Source organism: Pygoscelis adeliae, unplaced genomic scaffold (assembly GCF_000699105.1).
Source record: "Pygoscelis adeliae isolate BGI_AS28 unplaced genomic scaffold, ASM69910v1 Scaffold71, whole genome shotgun sequence".
Taxonomy (NCBI): domain Eukaryota; kingdom Metazoa; phylum Chordata; class Aves; order Sphenisciformes; family Spheniscidae; genus Pygoscelis; species Pygoscelis adeliae.
This window is the reverse complement of record NW_008824356.1, coordinates 13,186,554-13,208,675: the sequence shown is the minus strand read 5'-3', so window position 1 is coordinate 13,208,675 and position 22,122 is coordinate 13,186,554. Positions and strand designations below refer to the sequence as shown.

Below are 22,122 nucleotides of genomic sequence, written 5' to 3'. Positions count from 1 at the left end.
TATTTTGTCTGGTTTCCTTCCTCATTTTGTTTCACAATCCTCCAGAGGCACAAAGGTTCATAAAATATAAAGTTAATAACAAAACACTGCCTCAATAATGTAAGTTTAGCATTCAAGCTTTTCTCACTCAGGATGTTGCTACAGTTGGGAAGAATGTCACTTGTGTGTTTCACCCCTTCCCACCTTCTCTCCACATCCACCGGCTGCCGTGGGTAAGCACTACATGTGCTGGAGCTCCCTCTCCTCCGCTGGAGGAACGTCAAAGTGAAATGTGCAGAAAGAAGCATCCCAAGCTCAAGATTTCATGTGCTTGGGCTCTCTCGTTTCCGTTTTCTCTGACATCTTTCCTACCACCCTCTCATTTTTATTTTTTTTCATAGTCTGTATTCTCTCTGTACCTTGATCCTCTTTTTTGTTGTTGTGTCTCCTAATCCCTCTGCCTGCCTTTTCCCTGAGTCCTGCCATCTGTTTCCCACCCTCCGTTCTCTGTGAGAGCAGAGGGGTCTCCTGGCTCTGGCACAGGGAGGCTCCCAGGATGCACAGGTGGTGCTCGGGCTTTCCCTCCCTTTATTTTCCAGAAAACCCGCTGGCCCTCTCTCACGGTTGGGAGCAGATGGTCTTTCTGCAAATCCCCCAGGTAGCTGGCTCCCTTGCAGGCACAAACACGCGGCCTGAGAGCAGCTGCCCTGGAATTTTCAAAAGGTGCAAAAGAAAAGAGTTGGGATTTTGTTGGGTTTTTTTTTTTTTTCTTTTTCTTCTGAATTAGCACCTTTCTGTTTAAGTGCTAGTTTGAATCCTGTCCGTTCGTTTCAGCTTGTGGTGGGTACCTGTCTGCCGGGAGCTGCCTCAGACCTAACTGTTTGCATCCTAGGTTGTAGGAGGACACTGTCTTGGTAAGGTCAGCTAATAAGCCTGGGTGGACCCAGCATACTTTCTTCCTAGCTATCTAGGAAGGACTTGTGTCATCCCAATGAGGCAGCATAGGGAAGCCTGCACATTCCTCTGCTTAACACAGTTGCACAAGGAACTTTACCACCTTATTAAATTAGCACAAATCAAGCCTTTTGAAAAACACCATAGAATCATTCAGTCTTCAGGAGGTATGACTGAATTGGGGGTAAAGATCGCTTGCTTTTGTTCAACGTGCATTACAGGATAAATGCACTGTCCTGAGTGCAGAACTTAGCTGCTGCACTGTGTAATAATCCTAGATGTGCTGCTGATTCACGTAGTAACCTTGGGCACTTAACACTTAAGTGTGTGGTATCTCAGCTCTCCTGTGGACAAGATGAAAGGGGAGAGAGGTAATTAATCCCTTCCTGGCTCATTCTGAGGTTTAATTGAAAACTCTCTCTAAAGGAATTTAGATTGGTAGAGAGGTTTTTTCATACTCATACCCTATATCTTCTAAATATCTCCTGTTAAATAATGTTACTCTGTGAGGCTTTAAGATGTTACTCAAACCTAGCTTGAGTATGAGTGATCTCGGAGTGCCTTAATGCCAACAAACTGTCTCCACCCCATGGGAAACGACTTCTGAATGAAAGCCCAAGGAATTGAACTTTTTTAAACAGTCACACATGATCTTCTGAAACACTTGTGTGGCTGGCAGAGTAGATCTGCTAAGCAGACCTTTCAGCCTTAAAAGTGTTTCTAGTGGGTAGTACAATGTCATTTTCATTACATGTGCATAGCATGTCTGCAAGCATAAAATAATTTATTATTAAAGAAGTCTTGGAAAAACCCTGACAGCTAAGTTTTCTGTGAAAGCTGCCAGTGGGGAGAGCAGACTGCCAAATGTTATCTTTAAAATAGTAGCAAACTAATAATCTCATGATTACCTCGAGTCTTTTAATTTCTCACTCCTTTCTATAAACTCTGGCTTGGCCTTCCTTGCCAAAGGGGCTTGCTGTGTCTGCTTCAGATTCTCTTCCTGCTGGGAGGGCCCGAGTGGAGACAAGGTCTTGGAGTGGTATTTCTAGGCGGAGAAATAGGTGGGAGGACGGGGTTGACCCTGCTAAGTTACCCTGCAGTAATAGCTGAAGGTGTTTCACCTCACAGGGTCATGAGGCATCACTGATGCCCATCTGTTATCTCAGGGAGAGAATAGCAAAGCCTACTACCTTTGGTGCAGAGAGGTAGAGTGTGGTTTGAATGGCTTAAGTAGCTTGCATGCCTGGAGGATGGTATAGATGCTCTCACTGTTGGAAAGTAACCCTGATGTTTTCTCAAATGAGTGATTTCAAGCTACTAGGCTCACCCTGAGCTGTATTGCCATGGTGCATGGGTTGGAATTTATGGTCAACAGATGGAGGTGCCCACAGTGCGCAAGGGTTAGAGCACTTGTCTGGTGTGATCCGGAGCAAGCAGCCTGGTGGCTACTCCTTCAGTCCCTCATGGAGAAGATGTCCTGCCCTGAGTAAGTTTGGGAGAATGAGACACACACTCGAGTCACTTGCTCTCCATAACATAGCAACTTGCTCTCATGTCCCACAGGCATGCTCTGCATTTAATCCCTGGTCTGAATCTGCTCTGAAGCTGATGCAGAATGAAACCTAATGCTGAAACTAATGAGAACTCAGTTTCAGGGAAAAAATGGCTTCTGACCAAACCAAGTATCTCCTTGGGCTAGTAGTGCCCTTAAAGGAACTGTTCATGAAGTAACAGATCTCTTTTTGTTGTTGCTGAGGGGTGTTTTTGTGACGTTGTCTACATTTAAGGTTGTGTTATTCAGAATCATACAGAACAATCAGACTTTCACAGACTGAAATGTTATTTGTATATTAAATTGTAATTTTTCAGAACAGAGCAAGCCATGTATGCTGCTAGATATGGGGACAAGAGTAAGAATAATTGTACATATTTCAAAAACAGTTTTTAAATATTCTGCAGGGAAATAAACAGTATTGTATTTGCGGGGTGAAATGTGAACCAGCACATTTTAAATATGTTTGTCTCTGCAGAAGAGAAGAATTCCTGCTTGCAAAATCGTAATGATTAGTAATGTGGGACTTCGATATTGAGAATTCTAGTGTTGACTCATACAGTATACTGATGATTTCTGTAGGGCATTCTTGAAACGTTTTAGAGATCAACATTCCTAAAAGTTGTTGAAAAATTGCTTAACAAGTAAGGTACATTTAAAGACTGGTTTAGGGCATTTGTGTGCCCTAAAATCAGGAAATCAGAAAACAAGTTATTTCCTAAGCTGCCTGCGCTGGCTTGCAAGGTTCTCAGAATGGAAGTAACCCTCATGGTAATTTAGGTCAGTGTGCCTTTGTGCGTTTGCAGGGCTGCAGCAGCTTAATTGATGAGTCAGTTTAACTCCAGTTCCCCGGCCCTGGGTCCTGCACATGCCTCTAACTTTCTGCCAGGGCAGCCTTACAAGGGCATGGTGTTGGTGGAGGAACATAGTTGCACTCAGAAATTATTATCTGTCTATTTAGTGATAGGAGCAATTGAACACCCAAGTAAAGCAGGGTATAAAGTGAAAGCGTTTATCCCACAGTTATACACTCTGTGTCAGGAAGCATGCAGACGTATAAGGATGAGAGAAAACTATACATGGCCTGTTTCTCTCTCCTTCTCTTCTTCCACCGTGGAAGAGGACAGGCTTTTCCTGAACCTAACTCCATAATGATTTTTTATTTCCTCATTGAAGCTCCTTGACTTCCATCCCCCCTTGATTATCTTTGATATACATAATTTTCTTTACCACCCAACTATCCCCACATTAGTTTTGTTGAAACGAGGTCTGGAGTTGGCTCAAAGCCACACCAGTTCCCCTGGGGCGGCTTTCTCTCTCCTAACCTTAGGAGGCAGCAGGCAGGGCTGTTGGTCGCAGCAGGATTCCCTGCAGTAACAACCTGCATGTGTCTCCACCCTGCCACGGCTCCCCGAGCATATGGTTAGCTGCATATTCTCCTTCTACATCACTCATTTTTTTTAATCCCTCTTAGCACATGGGGTTTGTGCTTCAAAGTGTGAACAGGCTTTGATGCAGAACAGAGGCAGAATTTATTTGCTAAAACATCTCTCGGAGAGAATTCATGTGCACAGAATGGCACTCAGCTTTGGGAAGTCTGAGTGGCAACTATTTTACAGACAGAGAATTTAGGATAAGTCCTTTCTTTGAGAATAACCTTCCTTCGCTTCTGCCCAGGGTGGTTTTTGTTTTGGTGGGGTTTTTTTGGAGGGGGGAAGAGGTGGTGGTTTGGTGGGCTTTTTTGCACCCTTGTTAGTCATAAAACAAGGGACAAGCATTGGGCATATGCATTGAACTATTTAAAGGATTTTTTTTTTCTTCCCATGCATTGATCAGAAAAGCCTCAGAAAATGTAGGTGAGGATAGCACACTGAGGGGGAAAAAAGTCTTCCTAGATTTGGGATTTTAAACTAATCCGTAAGAACTGTATTGTTACATGGAAAGTATGGTAACGTTATAATGGGTACATATGTATTGTTCAGGCACTTGTTCAAAGGTCTTATTTCTCTTTTCAGATGGATATTTTGGAGAGGATCACTTGCAAGTACTTAATTTGTTGTACATACATACTGATTCCTTTTTTCTTCTCTAGGTAAAAGTATGGATGAAGTTAAGAAGCTGCTGTTGTTGGTTCTGGGATGTGCTGTGCAGGTGAACACTCATTAAAGGCTTGAAAAATAAGATTTTTTTGAACCTGTTATTTTTTACTGGACTGAGAAAATCCACCCAAAGATCAGTGCTGTATGAACAAATCTTTCAGCTCTTCAGCTTGTGAGCTGAAATTGTGAAAAGACGCAATAGGTGAATGAAAGAAATGCAGGGGGAAGGAAGCACACTTTGTGATAGCAGTAGCCTCAATTTGTTGCCAATGCTTAATCAGCTGTAGGATATGTTCTCTTGCAACTAAGTAGTCCACTTTGATAACAAAGTGGGAAGAGATAAGCTCTGAGCAGTGTTCTTGATATCAAGATTGTTGTTGGTTTATTTTCTTACCGTTTTAAAATACAGAGTGGAACAGTACATATTAATGCCAAACAAACAGATAAGCTAACAGTCTAAACATTTGTTTAATGACTCCTGATTTTATTTGCATAATCTTTTGATTGAATATTATGTGTAGAAAATCTGAAATGAATAGATACTTTGTATATTCATGTGGGGATTTTTATGTGGCATTTGTTAAAATAAATAGACAGGCAATGTATATGGGAAACTCCCCAGAAATGCATGACGGTTACCAGATAAAGAAATCAGTGTTCTGCCCACCAAACCTCTGTGGTGGTAAACAATAGACGTGTTGCAGGCTAGCCTTTGCTTATAATTGACCTTGTTTTTAGGTCTGTCTAGTGTTTTTGTCATGCCTTAGGACACTTACCCTGCTCAGCTATGTCAAGTCAATTATGTCAGGGTAAAGCTGTCTGCATATGGCTGCTCTGAACTATCTCAGTGTTGCATTGCAGCACAAAGCATAAAGGTCTAATTTGGCAAGCTGCTGTGCATCCTCAGCCCCCACTTAGGCATCTGAGGTTCTTCCCACTGAAAGGAATGGTTGAGACTGAGAACCAGGCCCCAAAAGGACACTGTAAATGAGTTTAAAAAAGCTTTAAGTAATGCTTAACTTCTCCACAATGCTGTTGTTACAAGAAGGCAATAATGTTGTTAGTGTACTATCACAGATACACAGATAGCAGATGTCTGCCTCTTTTAAAGCCTTAAGTAAAAGACTTACTAAAATCTGTTTGTCTGAAATGTCACTCATTTTTATCCAGAATGTTTCCCAACCCCATTTTTTTATCTAAAATGTGTTCATTTAGTCCAACAAGCAACATTATGCATTGATGTGAATAGTATCTAAAGTGATACATCTCTTTTCATTGTCAAAACCAAGCAAAATGCAAACAGCAAAGCAGACGGGTTAAATGATGCAATGTAAATGTAGGTTGATGTTTGTGCAGCTCCATTGATGAAGCTGTGATGATTTCCTCTGGCTGTTGCCCCACCTCTTGATCTCATTGCATGTTGAACTTGTTTTTAAAGAGCAAAACCAGCCATTTAACTTAGCCTTAATTGTACTGACTGTAAAAAGTTTAAATAATTTAACGCATAATTTGGTTCATGCTCCATATGGAGTAATGAAGTGTTATACCTTCTAGTGTGACAAAGTGTAGATCTTGAACATTTTGTCATTAGCAATGTGGGGATTTTTTTTATTTAAATGAAAAATGGTGCAGTAAGTTTTAGGATATGTAACACTGTTTCAGGGTGTGTTTTCTTTTAACAGTGTGAAAGAAAAGAAGAGTTTATTGAAAGAATAAAACAACTGGATATTGAAACCCAAGCTGCCATTGTGTCACACATTCAGGAGGTGGGACTCTCAGTATTGTCTATTTTGACTTTTTATGTCTCCCTTCCTTGATTTAATGGGGTTTTTTGCTATGAAATATTAATGCTTGGAATTTCATAATGGATTCATGAACTTCACAAAAAAAATTTTTGAATATGTTACTGCAATCAAATTATAAGATGAAAATGGTAGGCGATGGGAAAGTTACTTGGCTCAGTGGTCTTTTAAAGAGATGCAGTGTTAAATGCCTTGCTTGCCAGTTATAGGCTGTGTAGAAGGAATTGTTGTAAGGATAAATGTGTACTATTTGCAAAAGGCATGTATGGCTTAGGAGCTGCAATGCCCCTTGCAGCAACAGTGTAGGCACTTAGTCCCCAACCAGAGACATTTCTGCTAAAGGCAGCTCCTCCCAGCTGTATCAGCTGCAAATTGCAAATTCATTGAAAGCAGGACGACTTCTCAGTGAGACACCAACCTAACTGTTCAGTGTGGACTCAGTCCCTTCAAATCCCTGTGGTGACCACCTCAGTGCTTGTACTAAGACAGGTGCATACTTCTAATATGCAAGCACAAGGGCTATTGATCATAATATATATATCTGATCACTTTTAAAAATCAGCCTTATTATTATAAAAAAATCTAAATACCAGAAATTGCTGGGTAGTGTTACAGTTAAGGTAGTTGTGTTCGTTATTTACAAGCTGGTTTTGTAGAAATGTGGTATGTTTTTTAATTGATCAGTAGAAGAACCTGGGGGATGCAGCATATACAGCAAACAAACTTACAAATCAACCAGTGGAAAGACAATTTTTTTTGTTCCTGTCCCTAGGTGACTCACAACCAGGAGAATGTCTTCGACTTGCAGTGGCTGGAGCTCCCAGATATGGCCCCAGAAGAACTAGAGTCTCTCTCCAGGAATATGGTTTTCCACCTCAAGAGGCTCATTGATGAGAGAGATGAATGCACAGAAGTATGATGACTTATCTCTCTCATACAGAGCTCATGTGAAGTAGCAGATGCAGGCTCCATTCCTTCTCTTGTCTCGTTTGTGCACTGGGTTTCTATTTCTTCTGCACCTTTCTACTACACCTCTGAAAATCTGTAGAAAGATTTTGGCTTTTCCATTGATTCTCGCATAACACTAAGGTGTGGTGAAATGATTGGTGAAGAAGAGTAGTCACTTCAAAAATATTTGAAGTTGTGACTTTGTCTTGAGATTTTTGTCTCTGCGTGTCTGCTCAGTCATTCATCTTTGAGTGATTGTTTGCCTGTCTCTCCATTGGTATCTACCATCATGGGTTCCAGTGTCTTCTCTAGTTTTTTTCTGTGTGAAGATGGCCCTATCTGTTGCTAAGTCATCAGTTCCTTTCCCTTCAGATCTCTGAAGGCTTCTTCCTTTTTTTAACTTGTTAATTTTCTGTCATGCTTTTGACTGTGATTGTGTTAGTTAAAACTGTTGGTTGTTAAAGGTTTTTATGAATTCTCCAAGCAAAATAGACTGCTTATTTAGAGCATTGGAAGGGGAATGTTTTAGTGGTCAGCATAGTGGAGATTTCTTTCCTCCTCTGTGTAACCTTCCCTCCTGGCTATCACTTGAATTCTGTATAATGCCAGGCTAATAATTTTCTATGTTTATAAATCATTTTTAGATACTTGGAAAACAATGTATAATTATACTGTTTATGTCTTGACACTACATACTTCTCTGTATTTCCAGGTCATTGTAGATCTCACTCAAGAGAGAGATTATTTGCAGTCTCAGCAACCACCAAGTCCTCTGAAAGCACCAAGTCCAGATTCTTCACCAAACTCAGCCAACCGTCTTTCTAATGAAGACAAGCAGCACCTTTCTGTTGAGCTGGCAGACACAAAGGCTAAATTGAGAAGAATCCGGCAGGAGCTGTGAGTCACCAGTGATTTGTGCTTCTGGGGAGACTTGTATGTTAAGTCTTGTGCATCCTGAAAATGCAGTTGCCTGTCAGCTTCAGTACACTGGCCTCCATGGGAGCTCTCAGAATCACATCTTTGAAATTTTTTATTCATAGCAGTAGGAAGCTAGTATGGATGTTCCATCTTTCTTCTTTCTTAACTGGTCTTTAAACACAGAGTGATGGCTACTTCTATTTTTCTTTTTGTGTCTCATCTCTCTCTTCTCCTCTTAAAAATGCCAACTGCTAGCTGCACTTTTTAGTTATTATCGGGAAGTCCAGAGGCCAGTGAAGCTAGCTATGACAGCAGTAGCACCAATGAGATTTGAACAGAGGTAAAAAAAAAAGAATTCTTACTAAGGTTTTCCTAATCATTTTCAGGGAAGAGAAGTCTGAGCAGCTTGTAGATTCTAAACATGAAGCTGAGCAACTCACCCTAGAGCTGCAAAAAATAAAACAAGAGGTAAGATGGGCTCGTTTTACTGTGACAGTCTTCCCCATTTAAAAAAGACTCTTTCACTGTGAGGCCAAAGACACTACTATGCCTGTTTTTTAATGAAGAAATCAAGTTACACCAGCAAGCTGTTCGATGATTATTTATGGCTATGGCATAGCAATGCTATGTTTTCCGCTTAACTGGTGAGAGCAGTCTCATCTGTTTATCTTGCAAATGGTCTAGTAATGCCTGAAGCTTATGCAGCATCAGGCATTAGAAATGTCAGAGTCCCAACAGGCTGAAGAACCTCTCTCTCTTGTAGAGAATTTACTGGCTAGTTAGGAGAATTTTCTTACTCCTGAACCAGGGGAATGCTATTTGCCTACATTTAAAATAAGTAAATAAATAAATAAAAATAAAGGTTAAAGGACGTGCTTTCAAGTGTTAACTAAGATTTCTCTCCCTGCTTATTCCTCACTTCTCACAGAATATCCACCTGGCCTCAGACGCTCGCTCTGCCCGAGCATACAGAGATGAGCTCGACTCTCTGAGAGAGAGGGCAAACCGTGTGGAAAGACTTGAGATGGAACTTGTTCGGTGCAAAGAGAAACTTCATGATGTGGATTTTTACAAAGCTCGCATGGAGGCAAGTGAAAATTGGGAGAAAGATTTGCTGAGTAATCCTTAATATTTGGCTTTTGTTGTGTTACCAGTTCATGTGTCATTTGTCATTGAGCTGACTGTAGCAAAACATCAGAGCAAGTGGAAATTTCATGACATACATTATAGTTATTGACTTAGCAACATTAAAACTTCGTTCAGTGGCAAAAAGGACTTGGTGCACATGAAAAATAAATACCCATTAGTTTTAATAAACTCTGCTTAGTTCAGCATTATGTGGCTAAACAGGACAGACCTTTTGTGGATGCTTCTAGAGAATCCAGACCTTTAGTCTAGCCTTGAAAATTTGCTCTTAGGTAAAATGCCTATGTTTCAGAGTTATTCCTTTGACCAACATTTTAAATGTCATGTATAAATTAGTTAAATGAATGTCTGGGTGTTTTTCCTTAGGGGTTTGTAGCAGATGCAACTGTTGTTAAAATGGCTGGGCATTTTTAAGCATGACCTCAGATGACAAATTCTAGCCACCCCTTTTTGCAACTGTTGCTTATAGTAGAAAGGAGAGAAAATCCGGATCTTCCCTAGTGCCCCAAATAGGGTATGTCAATGAGAAATGTATAGCTTTGTTCCAGTAGTAATGCCAGTTACTCAGCTTAGTCACCTGCAGCTATGCCCGTCCTGGAGTTATTAATTAACTTAGGTTGGAAAGGACCTTGGAGATCATCTAGACAAACTCATTGCTCACAGCATGGCTGACCTTAAATTTAGGTCAGACTGCTCTTATTTTCTGTCCTTCCAGTTCTTTGAGCCATTCTTACCTAAACTTTCAATAATCCACATACGTAACACTTCAGCCGAAGTCAAATAAATATCCAGGCTTGCTGACCACATGGAGGTTCAGTAATTGACAACCTCAGTATAATTAAATAAAATCCCAGGTCTGAGGTAAAAGAGTGATGTTGAAACTTGCATTTGCCAGGCCTCTGGCTGAGAACACAGACCTTATTTCTGCTCTGTAAACTCTACTTTGTAGGTGATTTTTTTCCCCCCTCTCTAAGGGGGGGAGGGGTCAGCCCCCTTTCTGCTGACCTAAGGGGGCAGCTAGCTCTGCTGCTTCTTATGAATAGGTTCACTAAAATGGGTGGTTATTAAATGTAGTAATAGACTATGAAACCCTGTCTTTCCTCTCAGTAATTCCCTGTTTACATTAGGAAGTATGAAGCTCTGGCTCTCTTGTTTTCCTCCCTCAAGCTGGCAAATCAGTTGTGCATTAACCTGGCACACTAGCTATCAGCATGGCATCCTAGCATTTCCCTTTTGGTTGTGCACTGGAGTTGCTTAGCTTCTACCTGCTGCTCAGATAATTTAGCTGGAGCTAGGAGAGGTGTTTTTTAGTCTTGTCTTCATCTGAGATGAAGAGAGTAGCTATTTCTGTTCTTGAGTTCTCAGCTTCCTTGCTTGTCCTAGAGCTAGCAGTTTCCTGCTCTGCTGTGTGCATGCTAATCTTGCTTAACATATCATTCAGTAGAGACCTCCACTTCAGTTTCAAATTTGTTCCAACTTTTCTCACTCCCTCTTCTACCCTGCCAGTTTTTGATGAAAGTATTGAACATCAGAGATGAGTGTCGGCTCTCCAAGGATACTTCTTTGAAATACAGTAGTGGGACAAAGAATATTTCCCATCAATATGGCACTCTTCTAGTTCTGTGCCGCAGTGTGGCCTCTAGCAAAAGTTGTTGCTGCTGTAGGGGCTGAGCTCTTCTAATATGTGGCAGGATTGTGCAGCTGTCTGCAGGCTGCTCTGTGGTCTAGAATAGCCAGAGTGTTTCACATTCTCACCGCTCCTTCTTCCATCGTTGATCAAGTCTTGGCACAGCCATGGACCGCCAGTGTTGAGCAGTGGCAGCGTCAGGCAAACTCAACTGGTTTCATGCTGATACATTCAGAGGATTCCACAGGGAACTAGTCTGTCTTTTTTATGGTCGTAGAGTGGCACAAAGGCTGTGCATAGTAGCCTGTATCAAACTTTCCATGGTCCCTCAGTTTTCTGTCTTACCTGTCTCAAGTCCTCCGCCCCTCCAAAAGAAGGGTTAATGGCTGGAGTCAGTTCAGTGTCTACTCAGATTCCTCCCACTTACTCAAAAACTGTTTGGCATACAATTCCAAGTTGTAAGATTTGTGCAGGGATGTAACATGGTAGAGATTTTTACCACTAGACAGTACAGTGCTGATTCATCTCATGACATTTGCTGGTTGCAGCTGGCTTCCTAAGCTCTAAGTCTTAAGACCTGAACAAATCTTACAGAGGCACAGCAATGAAAATGTAGGTGCGTGAAATACAGCGTCAGTCACTTTTCCATGGTAATGTGATACCGTAAGGCTCATACGGTCTTGACAGGGTTGTTAATAAGCAGTGCCAAATCGGTAAGTGAGACCAAAATGTGGGTTTACCTTTGTGCATCAATGCAGGAAGCTGTTAAATGAGCACTTGAAAATCTTTTCCTTCTTGTAGTTCACATACACATTTGGTAGTTAGAGCAAAAAATACAGAATGTGTTCTGTGCATGATACCATGACAAGCTTTAGGAATTGCGAGCAAGCTTACAAGTAGTTTCAGAAAGCACATAATACAAATCGGCGGTGGTGGCAGGAAGAGATTTAAGGAGCTATTGCAGAAGGAGTGCAAAAGGAGCAAGTCTTTCTCTATTTGAACGTAACACATTTAGGCATGTGTGTTGTTTTCCTTGTCTGTATGTCTTGACAAAGTTGTTCAGAAATGACATTTTAATTCGACCATCGTTCAAGGGACGTGGAGATGAATATCTGCTGAGGTGGCTTAACGAGGTCATAACAGAATGTGGAGGAGCAGGCTTAATGCAGGGCTTCCTCCAAGGAGGTGCTTCTCTCCAATGTAAAACTTCCCTCTGGCATCCCTCTCCATTGAACCTTGTGCTGCTTCAGGAGATCAGATTATTTTCTGAGGCCAGGGAGTCTGCCTTGCCCATTCTTCCTCCTTCTCACTGCAATCACATTTCCATGCGGGATGATGGGAGGAATTTCTGTGAACGTTAAAAAAAGCAAAAGCATCTCTTGTATGTTTTCATATAGCTGTCCAAGGCAATGTTTGATTGTCATAAGATGTTAACTGTGTCATGGCTCAGTAGGGGCAGTTTCTGAACTGCCAGAAGGGAGGGGTTTGAACTTTGTTTAATAACTAGGTCTGGGTACGCGTGCAAATTCTCTAGTTTCAGATTTAAACAATCTGATTGCTACTTGAGTTTCTGAAAATGTTTTCCAGTAGCAACACACCCTGATTGTGCAACCACTTACTCCCACAGTTAATTGTAACCATATGAGTACACAATGCACATTCTTAAAGTTATTTCAAGGAACAGTGATACAGGATCAAACCACAATATGTAATTTATTTTAGAAATTACGAAAGCAGAAATATATATGTTTGATATTAAACCATCACAATTTAAGTGATATAAAACAAAGAGTTTTTTTAATCCCTTGCCTAGTAAATTCAGCGTGTTTAAAAAAAAAAAAATCCACAGTCAACTATTTTTGCTGTCGATTTAAAAATAAACTTATAGTTACAAAATAATGTTGGTGGGTTTGTTAATTAAAGAAAAAAATAAACCTTAATTCCAGTGGAAGCACCACCACCCCATGACCACCACCTGCTGATTGTCTAACAAGTGTGATTTGTAGCCAGACACATTTTTAGGTCAACTATGTTATCCCAGCAACTTCTGGGAGATGTTAGTGCTGACATGTTTTAGTTAGGACAGTTTTACCTTCCAGGCCTTGAGATGTAATTCTACAAAGCTCCCATGGAGTAATTATTTAAATTATATGAACTTTTCAATATTAAGACAACCTCAGATCGTGGGTACACCAGTGAGCAATGTTGACCCTGCCATAGCAAGCATTTCCACCACGTTATTAATTTAAGACTTCATCAGAACTGCTTTGAAACTGACATGTCCGCCTCTCCTGGGTGGTCGATGGAAAGTGCTTCAGTCTTCCATATATTGCAGCTCCCAGTGATGCGTGGTTTGTACCGGACCCTGGATACGTGTATTTACTTGGCATGTAGTTTGACTCTTCATGAGACACTAAAATAACTAGTTCCTGCTTGGTAAGCACTTTTGGGGATAGTTCTGAGGCCACGTTTTTGAGGTCAGACACCACCTTACTTCTTAGGGCTGTGGTCCAGATTGAGTGTGATGATCTAGCAAAGTAAACTCTTGTCATGTGGCTGTTTCATTACATGTATTCTGGCAGCTTCCATGACACCCAGCACATTTTGTGTCGTGTACTTCCTTTGGTCTGTCATCTGTTTAGTATCAGCCTTTTTAGTTTGCCCACCCTGAAGTGACTTGGTCCAAAATGCTGGTTCTATAAAATCGGTGTTTCAGTATTATTATTATTTTAGTTACTTGCATTCTCAGACATTTTAATTGCGGTAGATGAACCGCTTCACAAGCACTAACATCCTTGTCCTTTTAATGCTACTGTAGTAGGGAAATTTTTCCTCTCGTATTTTGCAAGTTGGTAGCTGGACCCACTGACAGATCAAGGGCAATGTGGTACTGCATAAGGTAGACTTTCCATGTTATGCCATCTATAGTCAAGATGCAGCAAACAACAAAGATTACTTGCTATATAAGGCCCCCTGTAGTATCAAAAGGCAAGGTGAGTGGCTGTCATCAGACACTCTTAACTTGTGCTTTACAGCTATCTCCTTTTCCTTCTTTTTTTCTTTTTGTTTTTTAAATAACTGAGCCACATAAGGCTTCTTAAGGCTGATTCTACCCCCCAAAATGAGAAGGTAGTTGCTGACTAAGCAGTGAAAGTGATTTGCTCATGCCTGGTGAACTTTCAGGAATCTACTTGGTTTGGATGTTTGTGGTCTGAGAGAGCAGACACGAACACTGTTGTCAGCAGAAATTTCATATTTTGAAGACAGCAATAAAAAAACTGAAAAAGCCATAAACATTTCATCCTGCCTGTGTGCACATTTTCTGGTTTTGCATATTTCATTGGAGCAGGGGAACAGCTGGGGGGAGGAGGGAGGAAAGCAAAGAAATTTTCTTTTGTCTTTCTTTAGAGAATCAGATAATCAGCTTCTTGCCCCATTGTAACTCTTCTGGGCAAAAATCCGTCCTGTATCCATTTAATCTTTCAAATGCTGATACGTTCCTGCCATAGAAAATTCTGTCTCTGACTCAAGACTTATCTGAGGATCAACAAGAGTAAAAGCTAGTAGTGAGGTATTGTAACTTGAAATAAGGCATACTTTAATAAATGTTTAAAACATGACCGAGAATATGTGGCCGGATTTTATGCTTTGGACATTTAATGTTTCTGGAGATAAGAAACTTGAATGCAGAGAGCTTCATTTGTTGCTTTGCAAGGAATGTTCGGAGTGCAGTATGATTAACTTGTTTCTAATGCTGTGGCTACAGCAGAATAAGAAGTTGAACTTCTACTCAGTAAAAACAGATCCAAAAGCTGTAATGGGTAAGCAACATGGCTTGTGCAATTAATGCTCATGTGTTTATTGGGGATGGGGACAGTGCTCCCCAACGTGCTTTGAATACACTATAACATCCCTTGAAAGTAAATAAATATAATCTATTTTGAAACTGGGGACTACAGTGAGTTTGCTAAGGAAATGGAATTATAACAGTGGAATTGGAGTTGAACAGTTGCTCTTCTGTGTCTTGAGTCTCTTTGGTGCAATTCTTGATCTAGCCTCATATAAAGGAAAAGGAACTCCATTAAACTTCTGAAATTCAGGAAAAAACAATAAGAAATATTAGATTTACTTGCATTAATGACACCAGATAATTAAACATAGTATAATCTCCCATTAAAATATCAGGTAAAAACTTTTTTATGAAACAGAGAAACATGTCAGATTTCTTTCTTGTGTTTTGCAATGTCAGTTTATGAAAGTCACCTGGTCTTTGAAAAGTCAATTTATGTAAAGAGATTAACATTGTTACTTTTTCTCCCTAGGAGTTAAGAGAGGACAACATCATATTAATTGAAACAAAGGCCATGCTAGAAGAACAGCTAACAATGGCAAGAGCTCGTGGTGATAAACTGCATGAATTAGAGAAGGAAAATTTGCAGTTGAAATCCAAACTCCATGATGTAGAGCTGGTATGTCCTCTCGTTTTCATTATGCTCATTTTTTAAACTTCTGTTTTTATGCTAGGTCAGATTCATGTCACAGAAACCAGTGGAGGCAGGCAAATGAATCTACAGTGCTTTTAAAGACCTCTTTGGTTTAAACCTTGTGTACATGAATTCTTGAAATATTATAATGTTAACTGTAAATATTGCTAATGCTACTTTGTGTGAGACTGATGAATTTAATTTTATGCAAGAAGGTATATCACAATTTTAAAATACAGATTGCTTTCATACATATTAACAACAGAGATGTTAAAATCTGTCAGTTAAGTAGAAATCTCTTAGATATAGGAAATGAAATCTACTGTAGTAAATGATCTTTTTTTGTTGGAAAGAAAACCCCCAGCCATTACATGACTTTAAGAATCCATTACCACTGTAAGACTCAAAACTCCAAACTCACTTCTGTGTAAATCAGAGACGTGGCTTATTGCTTCATAGACAAGGAAACGTAAGAAGTGGCAGATTATTGCCTACAAACAAAAAGCAACATTGCTTATAATCCCACTAGAAATAATAAATACTCTTTCATCTCTTGTATTTTACTTAGCAGTCCTCCTCTTATCCCTCTATGTTTTGAATTCTTGTGGGTTTAACTGTAGAGGGTTTCCAACAGGGTCTGTTGAAAACAAAGATGCTGAGGGTGCTGTGTGGAATTACGTTTGATGACTGATTCAGGGCATTATAAGGGTCATGTCATGCTTCAGCTTTTCCAAAGTGGCTGGTGATTTTGAATGATGCTTTTCTGGGTGACTTGATGAATTTTTGGGTAATGGTTTCTGAAAATTTGAGACCCTCAGAGATACCACTTCAGCTCCCACAAATGCAAACGGCCAAAATAATCGCAAGAAGCAATGGTAGATTAATTCTCCAGATCCGTTTTCTGGATATTTAAAAACCCAAATCATGAGACAGATGTTACTTGCCAATCCATATGACTGGATCCAAATTTGCCGTGAAGAGTTGAAGAAGCTCACAGCAGAATTCAAGGTGTTATCCACCGAGTCTTCAGTGTGTCAGTGCATGATGCTACATGTTTTTGAAGAGTTTAGCTCTGGAGACAGCTTGAATCCAGCCTGCCTTACTAGCCCTGGCTTGTACTGGCACTGTCATCACCCAGTATGTTCTCGCTCCAGTCACCCTCCCTCCAAGTGTATCATGGACCTGAGCTGACTCTAAACAGGGCTAGTTGGGTGTCTCTGCACCGCATTCTGTGGCATGTGTGGTAGCCCACAGCAAACATTTAATGCTCTACATCTATTTCAACATAAAAGCACACAGTGTTTAAGGAGATTCTTCTACCCTCAACGTGTGTTGTGCTTGTAGCTGTTCAACTGACAGAACAATCTTAAGGATAAGCTGAATATGCATTTTCACTCGTGTGTCTTGCACAGGACCGGGACACAGACAAGAAGAGAATTGAAGAGCTGCTGGAGGAAAACATGGTCTTGGAGATTGCACAGAAACAGAGCATGAACGAGTCTGCACACCTAGGCTGGGAACTAGAACAACTGTCTAAAAGCACAGATCTTGCAGATAGTGAGTACCAGCTGGGGTAGTTGTTGTTGTTGTTGTGTTTGTGGTCTCTTTCAGAGTAAACAAGTTGGTTGACTGAGATGGGAACAGAAGTTCAGTCCAAGCTTGGAGAACTTCCATCATTCAGCCACTTGACTTTGAACTTAGTTTTTCAGATCTTCTAAAATGTATTACTTCTAGTTTCTTTCACTTTCTTTTGAAAGCATTAAGAAGTTTTCCTTTTATTTTGTTCGTCACTGAGAGAGTGACTTTTAAGTAAAATGACAAAAATAAAAAAAAAAAAGGCGGCTTTGTAAACGACACAGCAGAAATGTCACACCGAACACTGGATATTTCTAACTGAATGGCTGGGAGGAGTCTGTGATCTTTAGTATTCTTTAGTACAATTAGTACAGACAATTAGCTGGTCTTTAAGTCCCAGGAAGTAGTATATGCTGAAGTCATTTATTTTTACTAGATACTGAAAAATGTGTACAGTTAAAATAACTGGCTGATTATTTTTTTTGAATGGTTGATTTGATTTCCGTAACTATCACAAACATAACTAATGCTTCCTCCACTAGTCAGGTTTTAGCATTGGTTTCTGTGTCTAACATTCATTCTGTCTATAATACCAGCCAAAATAACAGTGCAAAATGGAACTTGGGAAATACAAGCTATTTCGTGCAGTTCAATGTGCAGCTTTTATTAATTACTCACCTGATTCTGCTAAGACTTGCATGTTTGGCTTTGTGTACCAGGAAAAGTTTAACTTGAAGGCAAAGGAATAAATTAAAGTAAGCAGATGTTCAGCTTTCAGTAAAGCTGTCTAGAAGAATAGCTTTCTTTTGTAAAATAACTGAATGTGCCTGACACCAATTCTCAAATCTAGTTGCTGTCTAGGATCTGAGTTCTCTCTACTCAGATTAATGGCTAATTAATTGTTACTTTTAATTAATAATCTTGCAAAGCAGGTTTACCTTAGCCTGATATGTGAATGGCACTTTATTCCTCCTTATGTGTAATCAAGGATGTTGCTTATTATGTTAGTCGGTGGGGGAAAAAAAACACAGTTCTCTCAAAACTTACAAATTTTGATGAAGATTATTTCGGGAAAATGTAAAACTATCTAATTTTCTGGCTTGTTTCAAGTAGCAAGTTCTGCCCCCTTCCTGATTTGGTTTCACTAGTCATGTAATAGAAGGGAAGATGCTGGTTTTATTTTGTTATCTCTTATTTATTCATTCCTGTCAAACATAACTTTCAAAATTTACTCAACAGAGAGGTTTAAAACAAATGAAAAAAGATGAGATTCCTTCACTGCACTGATGCTTAGCGTTTCAGCACTGGAGCTCCAGAACCTCTCTGATTAACCAAAGAAAAAGAGAGTAAGAGGAACTGAACATCAGTAATCTTTTGTATTCAGTAGGAAAAAAAAAATTAGCGAAGGAAGCCTGATTTTAAAAAAAACTAAGAACATTAAACTTTGAAACTTTAAATTATTTCACAGAAGTGCTGTCATACTTTTACAATAATTCTCTTTAAGAAGTTCCATTTCAATGCATGTTGCTGTTCTGAATGCAGCTTGTTTGTACAGATAGAGTCAGTCTACAAAGCTCTTTTGGAAAACCTCCTGTTCCTGGATTTCAAGTTGAGTCTGCAAGGGTGGCAGATAGCAGAAGATTTTACCTGCTAACTTGGAATATTTTATTTAAAATCACTTAAAAAATAAGCATGGGAAAAAGTCATTTAGATCGGCTTTGCTTCAGGACAGAACTCAACTGGAGTATTTAGTTAATGTTTACTATTTGAGTCTTCATTTGACCAAAACTCTTCGGGTGGTGCTCCATAAGAGACAAATGAGATTTTACCATTCTCAGAAACTTGCCAGCTCTGAAGTACTCAGTGTGCTGTATGTAATAGTGCTGATTATTTAGCAGGAGTGAATAATTTTCTGAGACTTAAAGACAATGTTAAAGTCAATCTCATATGAAATGTGGTTTTGAGGTGAAGGGTAGCAATTATTCCATGTGAAACAGAGGGTTGCTCTTATAATTATTCAGGTGCTGAGCAGAGAAATTAACTGAACAATGAGGCTTTGGTGCTGGGAGTTAAGGCTGAGAGGTAGTGAGACTTTTGATCTACAAACATTTAGAGTAAAATAGCATCTCTGTTGTAAAACTTGCATAAATTTTGTTAGTTCTGAGATTTCAACTTCAGACACTTCTCTATGATCAACATTCTGATGGATGTCCTGTGCCTGGGTACCTGGTAGTAAAATATCCTCCCTGATTCAGCATATTCTTGATGAAGTAGCTGTGAAGAAAAGCACTGGAACTCACTTTTGTAAGAATTTTGATCAAATACCTAAGTTTTCACTAGCTTTTGGAAGTGCACCATCTTGCTGTTTTAGCAAACACTTTGCAGTGGTTTACTTTCTGCCTCTATTTGTTTCCTCTGATGGAAGTATGAGAAGGGTATCAAAGTATATTTCGCTACTAACATTAAACATGCTACTAACATGGCTAAAGCAACTTTAAGAAGAGTTAGGAAAGTAAGTAACTTTTAAGATGGTTATCTGTTCAGATACTTACCTATTTATTAAAGGTCTTAATTGTTATCTGTGAAAATGGATTCTGCTTTTAACAAAGCATTTAATTAGCAGTCAAGCTGAAATGATAAGGATCTGACTGCAATTATCTTCATACAAGTGAATCTTAAGGACCTAGGAAGGGAGATGTTTGTGAATTGGTTAGTGCCACCTTCCGATTCTCATGTTTCAACAGCCAGAAAGTCCTTTGTGTTTGAGTTGAATGAATGTGCTTCGAGTCGCATACTGAAGCTAGAGAAGGATAATCAGAGCTTGCAGAACACAATCCAAGAGCTGAGAGATGCCTCCTTGACCTCCAGAGAGCGCAGCCTGAAGTTTGTGGAACTGGAAAAGGAAAACCAACAGCTTAGCAAAAAGGTAATTTGCTCACAGGAACAGAGCTCTTCAGTTTTTAAACACAGTGCGCATAGGGCTTATTCCTGAATGATGAAGGATTGCAGGGAATTCACCTATGTTCCCCAGAAGACTGGGCATGGTTTTGGGCCCATCTATTTAATTGCATTCTAACATTGGTGTATTCTATTGCGTTCTACTTCACTGCCTACTTAAGTGCATCATTGTAAGCAAAGGTGACTGTTCCTGTTTCATAAAAGCTGTCTTTCAGTGCTCATTTGCCCCATCAGATTGTACTGTTGATTGTGTCCCTTTTTGTCATCTTACGGTAGTCACTACTAGGCAAGGAAGCCATGGCTACATTGAACTATTTAGTTTGTTTGAAAGTTTTAATATTGTTTTCATGCAAGTCAAATCACACAGGTGAATTCAGGTTAGTATATTTTCAAACAAGTCTTTTTTGCTGTCCATAGTCCTGGATCAGCTCTTTCTCTTTGTCTTGTCCTTTTGGCTATTAGAAGTTCTCTAGTGTCTCCCTCTCTGCAAAGATCTGGGTTCTTTTAATCTTTGTAATAAACATGCAGGTCATAACTTTTTTAACTTATTTTTATATATGTGTGTGTGTGTGTGTGTGTGTGTGTTACACTCTTTTGCAAACTGTGATTACATCTTGCTCAAATGCCAGCTCAGTGCTTATCCTTGTGAAACCCTGTGCTCAGTTCACCTCCGACCACTAGCTTTATTTTTGTCTGGCTAGTAACTTGCATCCTGAACTGTGATTAATTGAGCCAAGTGCCAGTGGGGAAAGAGGCTGCTTGCTAGTCTGAGTATAAAAAATCTCCATGTCAGTTTTTTCCACATTCGTACCTTTGCTAAATTATCCAGAATAAAAGGCTCTTTTCTCCTTTTCCCATTACTGCTGTAACCTGTGTGTGTGAGACATTGATACAAAGATTTCAGTCTTCTCTGGCCTGCTTATGGGCTAACTGAATGTTTTAAAGGACAAGGGGAAAAAGAATTTAGATATGAAATGCTGGTCATGGATTACCAAATTGTAACTAGCAGAGTGCCAGTTTCTCTGCCAAGGAGAACAAGTATCCATCACTGGATCACTCCATCTTCTGGAGAGATTCTTTTGCCAAGTTGAGAGACCAGTTCTGCTTCTTGGCTTTTTTCTGTAAACAAGAAAAACTGCAAAAATTCGGTTCACTGTACTCCTCCTTCCACACTCCCATTTATGACCTGTTGTGTATGAGTAATTCACTCCAGCTTTAATTTACGTGCTTAAAATTTGAGATCAAGGCATATAAAGCACTCAGCAGATACCTGTGATGTATCTGCAATTTAAGTCACTTGAACAACTGTGGTCAACCTTTGGCTTTGCCCCAGGCACATTCCTGTGGGCGCCTGTTGTTATGGCACTGTGTTGGTGCCAACAGTTGTGATTCCAGAATTAGTCTGATGTTTTTGATGATGATGAATGTGTTGGCATGGTGGGGTCACCTACAGGTCTGGTAGTTAAATAAGACAAAAAGCAGTAGTGGGGAATGCCTGTGTGGTGAAAGGGGCGCACTGTATGCATCAGATAAATGAGAAAAAAATGGCAGTTAAAAATATTACTATTAAGAGCAGTTGAAATGCATGAACTCTTCACTAGAGGAACTCAGAATACAATGGGAGCTGTTGACTAAATACCACAGGCCAGTCAAGTTGCTGATGGACGTCACCTTCCGTTCAGGGAGATTTGGGGAAAAAAAGTAGCAGACAGTGTTCTATAGTCTGTGTGAGACATACAGTTGTGTCTCAGTGTACAGAGACCTGATACATGATATGTAATAGTCTTGATTTCATAGAATCATGGAGTGGTTTGAGTTGGAAGGGACCTTTAAAGGTCATCTAGTCCAACCCCCCTGCAATGAGTAGATCTTCAACTAGATCAGGTTGCTCACAGCCCCGTCCAACCTGACCTTGAATGTTTCCAGGGATGGGGCATCCACCACCTCTCTGGGCAACCTCTTCCAGTGCTTCACCACCCTCAGCCTAAAAAATTTCTTCCTTATAGCTAGTCTAAATCTACCCCCCTTTAGTTTAAAGCCATTCCCCCTTGTCCTGTCACAACAGGCCCTGCTAAAACGT

At 40.0% G+C, this 22,122-nt stretch overlaps 1 protein-coding gene across 1 annotated transcript in view; it reads left to right on the top strand.

Annotated features, from left to right (window-relative positions):
• The window catches only part of CCDC88C (coiled-coil domain containing 88C), a 101,903-nt gene that overhangs the window by 47,796 nt on the left and 31,985 nt on the right, over positions 1-22,122 (top strand). Inside the window, exons 6-14 of the mRNA XM_009319527.1 lie at positions 4,578-4,636; positions 6,267-6,350; positions 7,159-7,299; positions 8,047-8,231; positions 8,639-8,720; positions 9,181-9,339; positions 15,348-15,494; positions 16,922-17,066; positions 19,829-20,010. Of these exons, the coding sequence (XP_009317802.1) occupies positions 4,578-4,636; positions 6,267-6,350; positions 7,159-7,299; positions 8,047-8,231; positions 8,639-8,720; positions 9,181-9,339; positions 15,348-15,494; positions 16,922-17,066; positions 19,829-20,010 (1,184 nt within the window). The remainder of the gene's footprint in view (positions 1-4,577; positions 4,637-6,266; positions 6,351-7,158; positions 7,300-8,046; positions 8,232-8,638; positions 8,721-9,180; positions 9,340-15,347; positions 15,495-16,921; positions 17,067-19,828; positions 20,011-22,122) is intronic.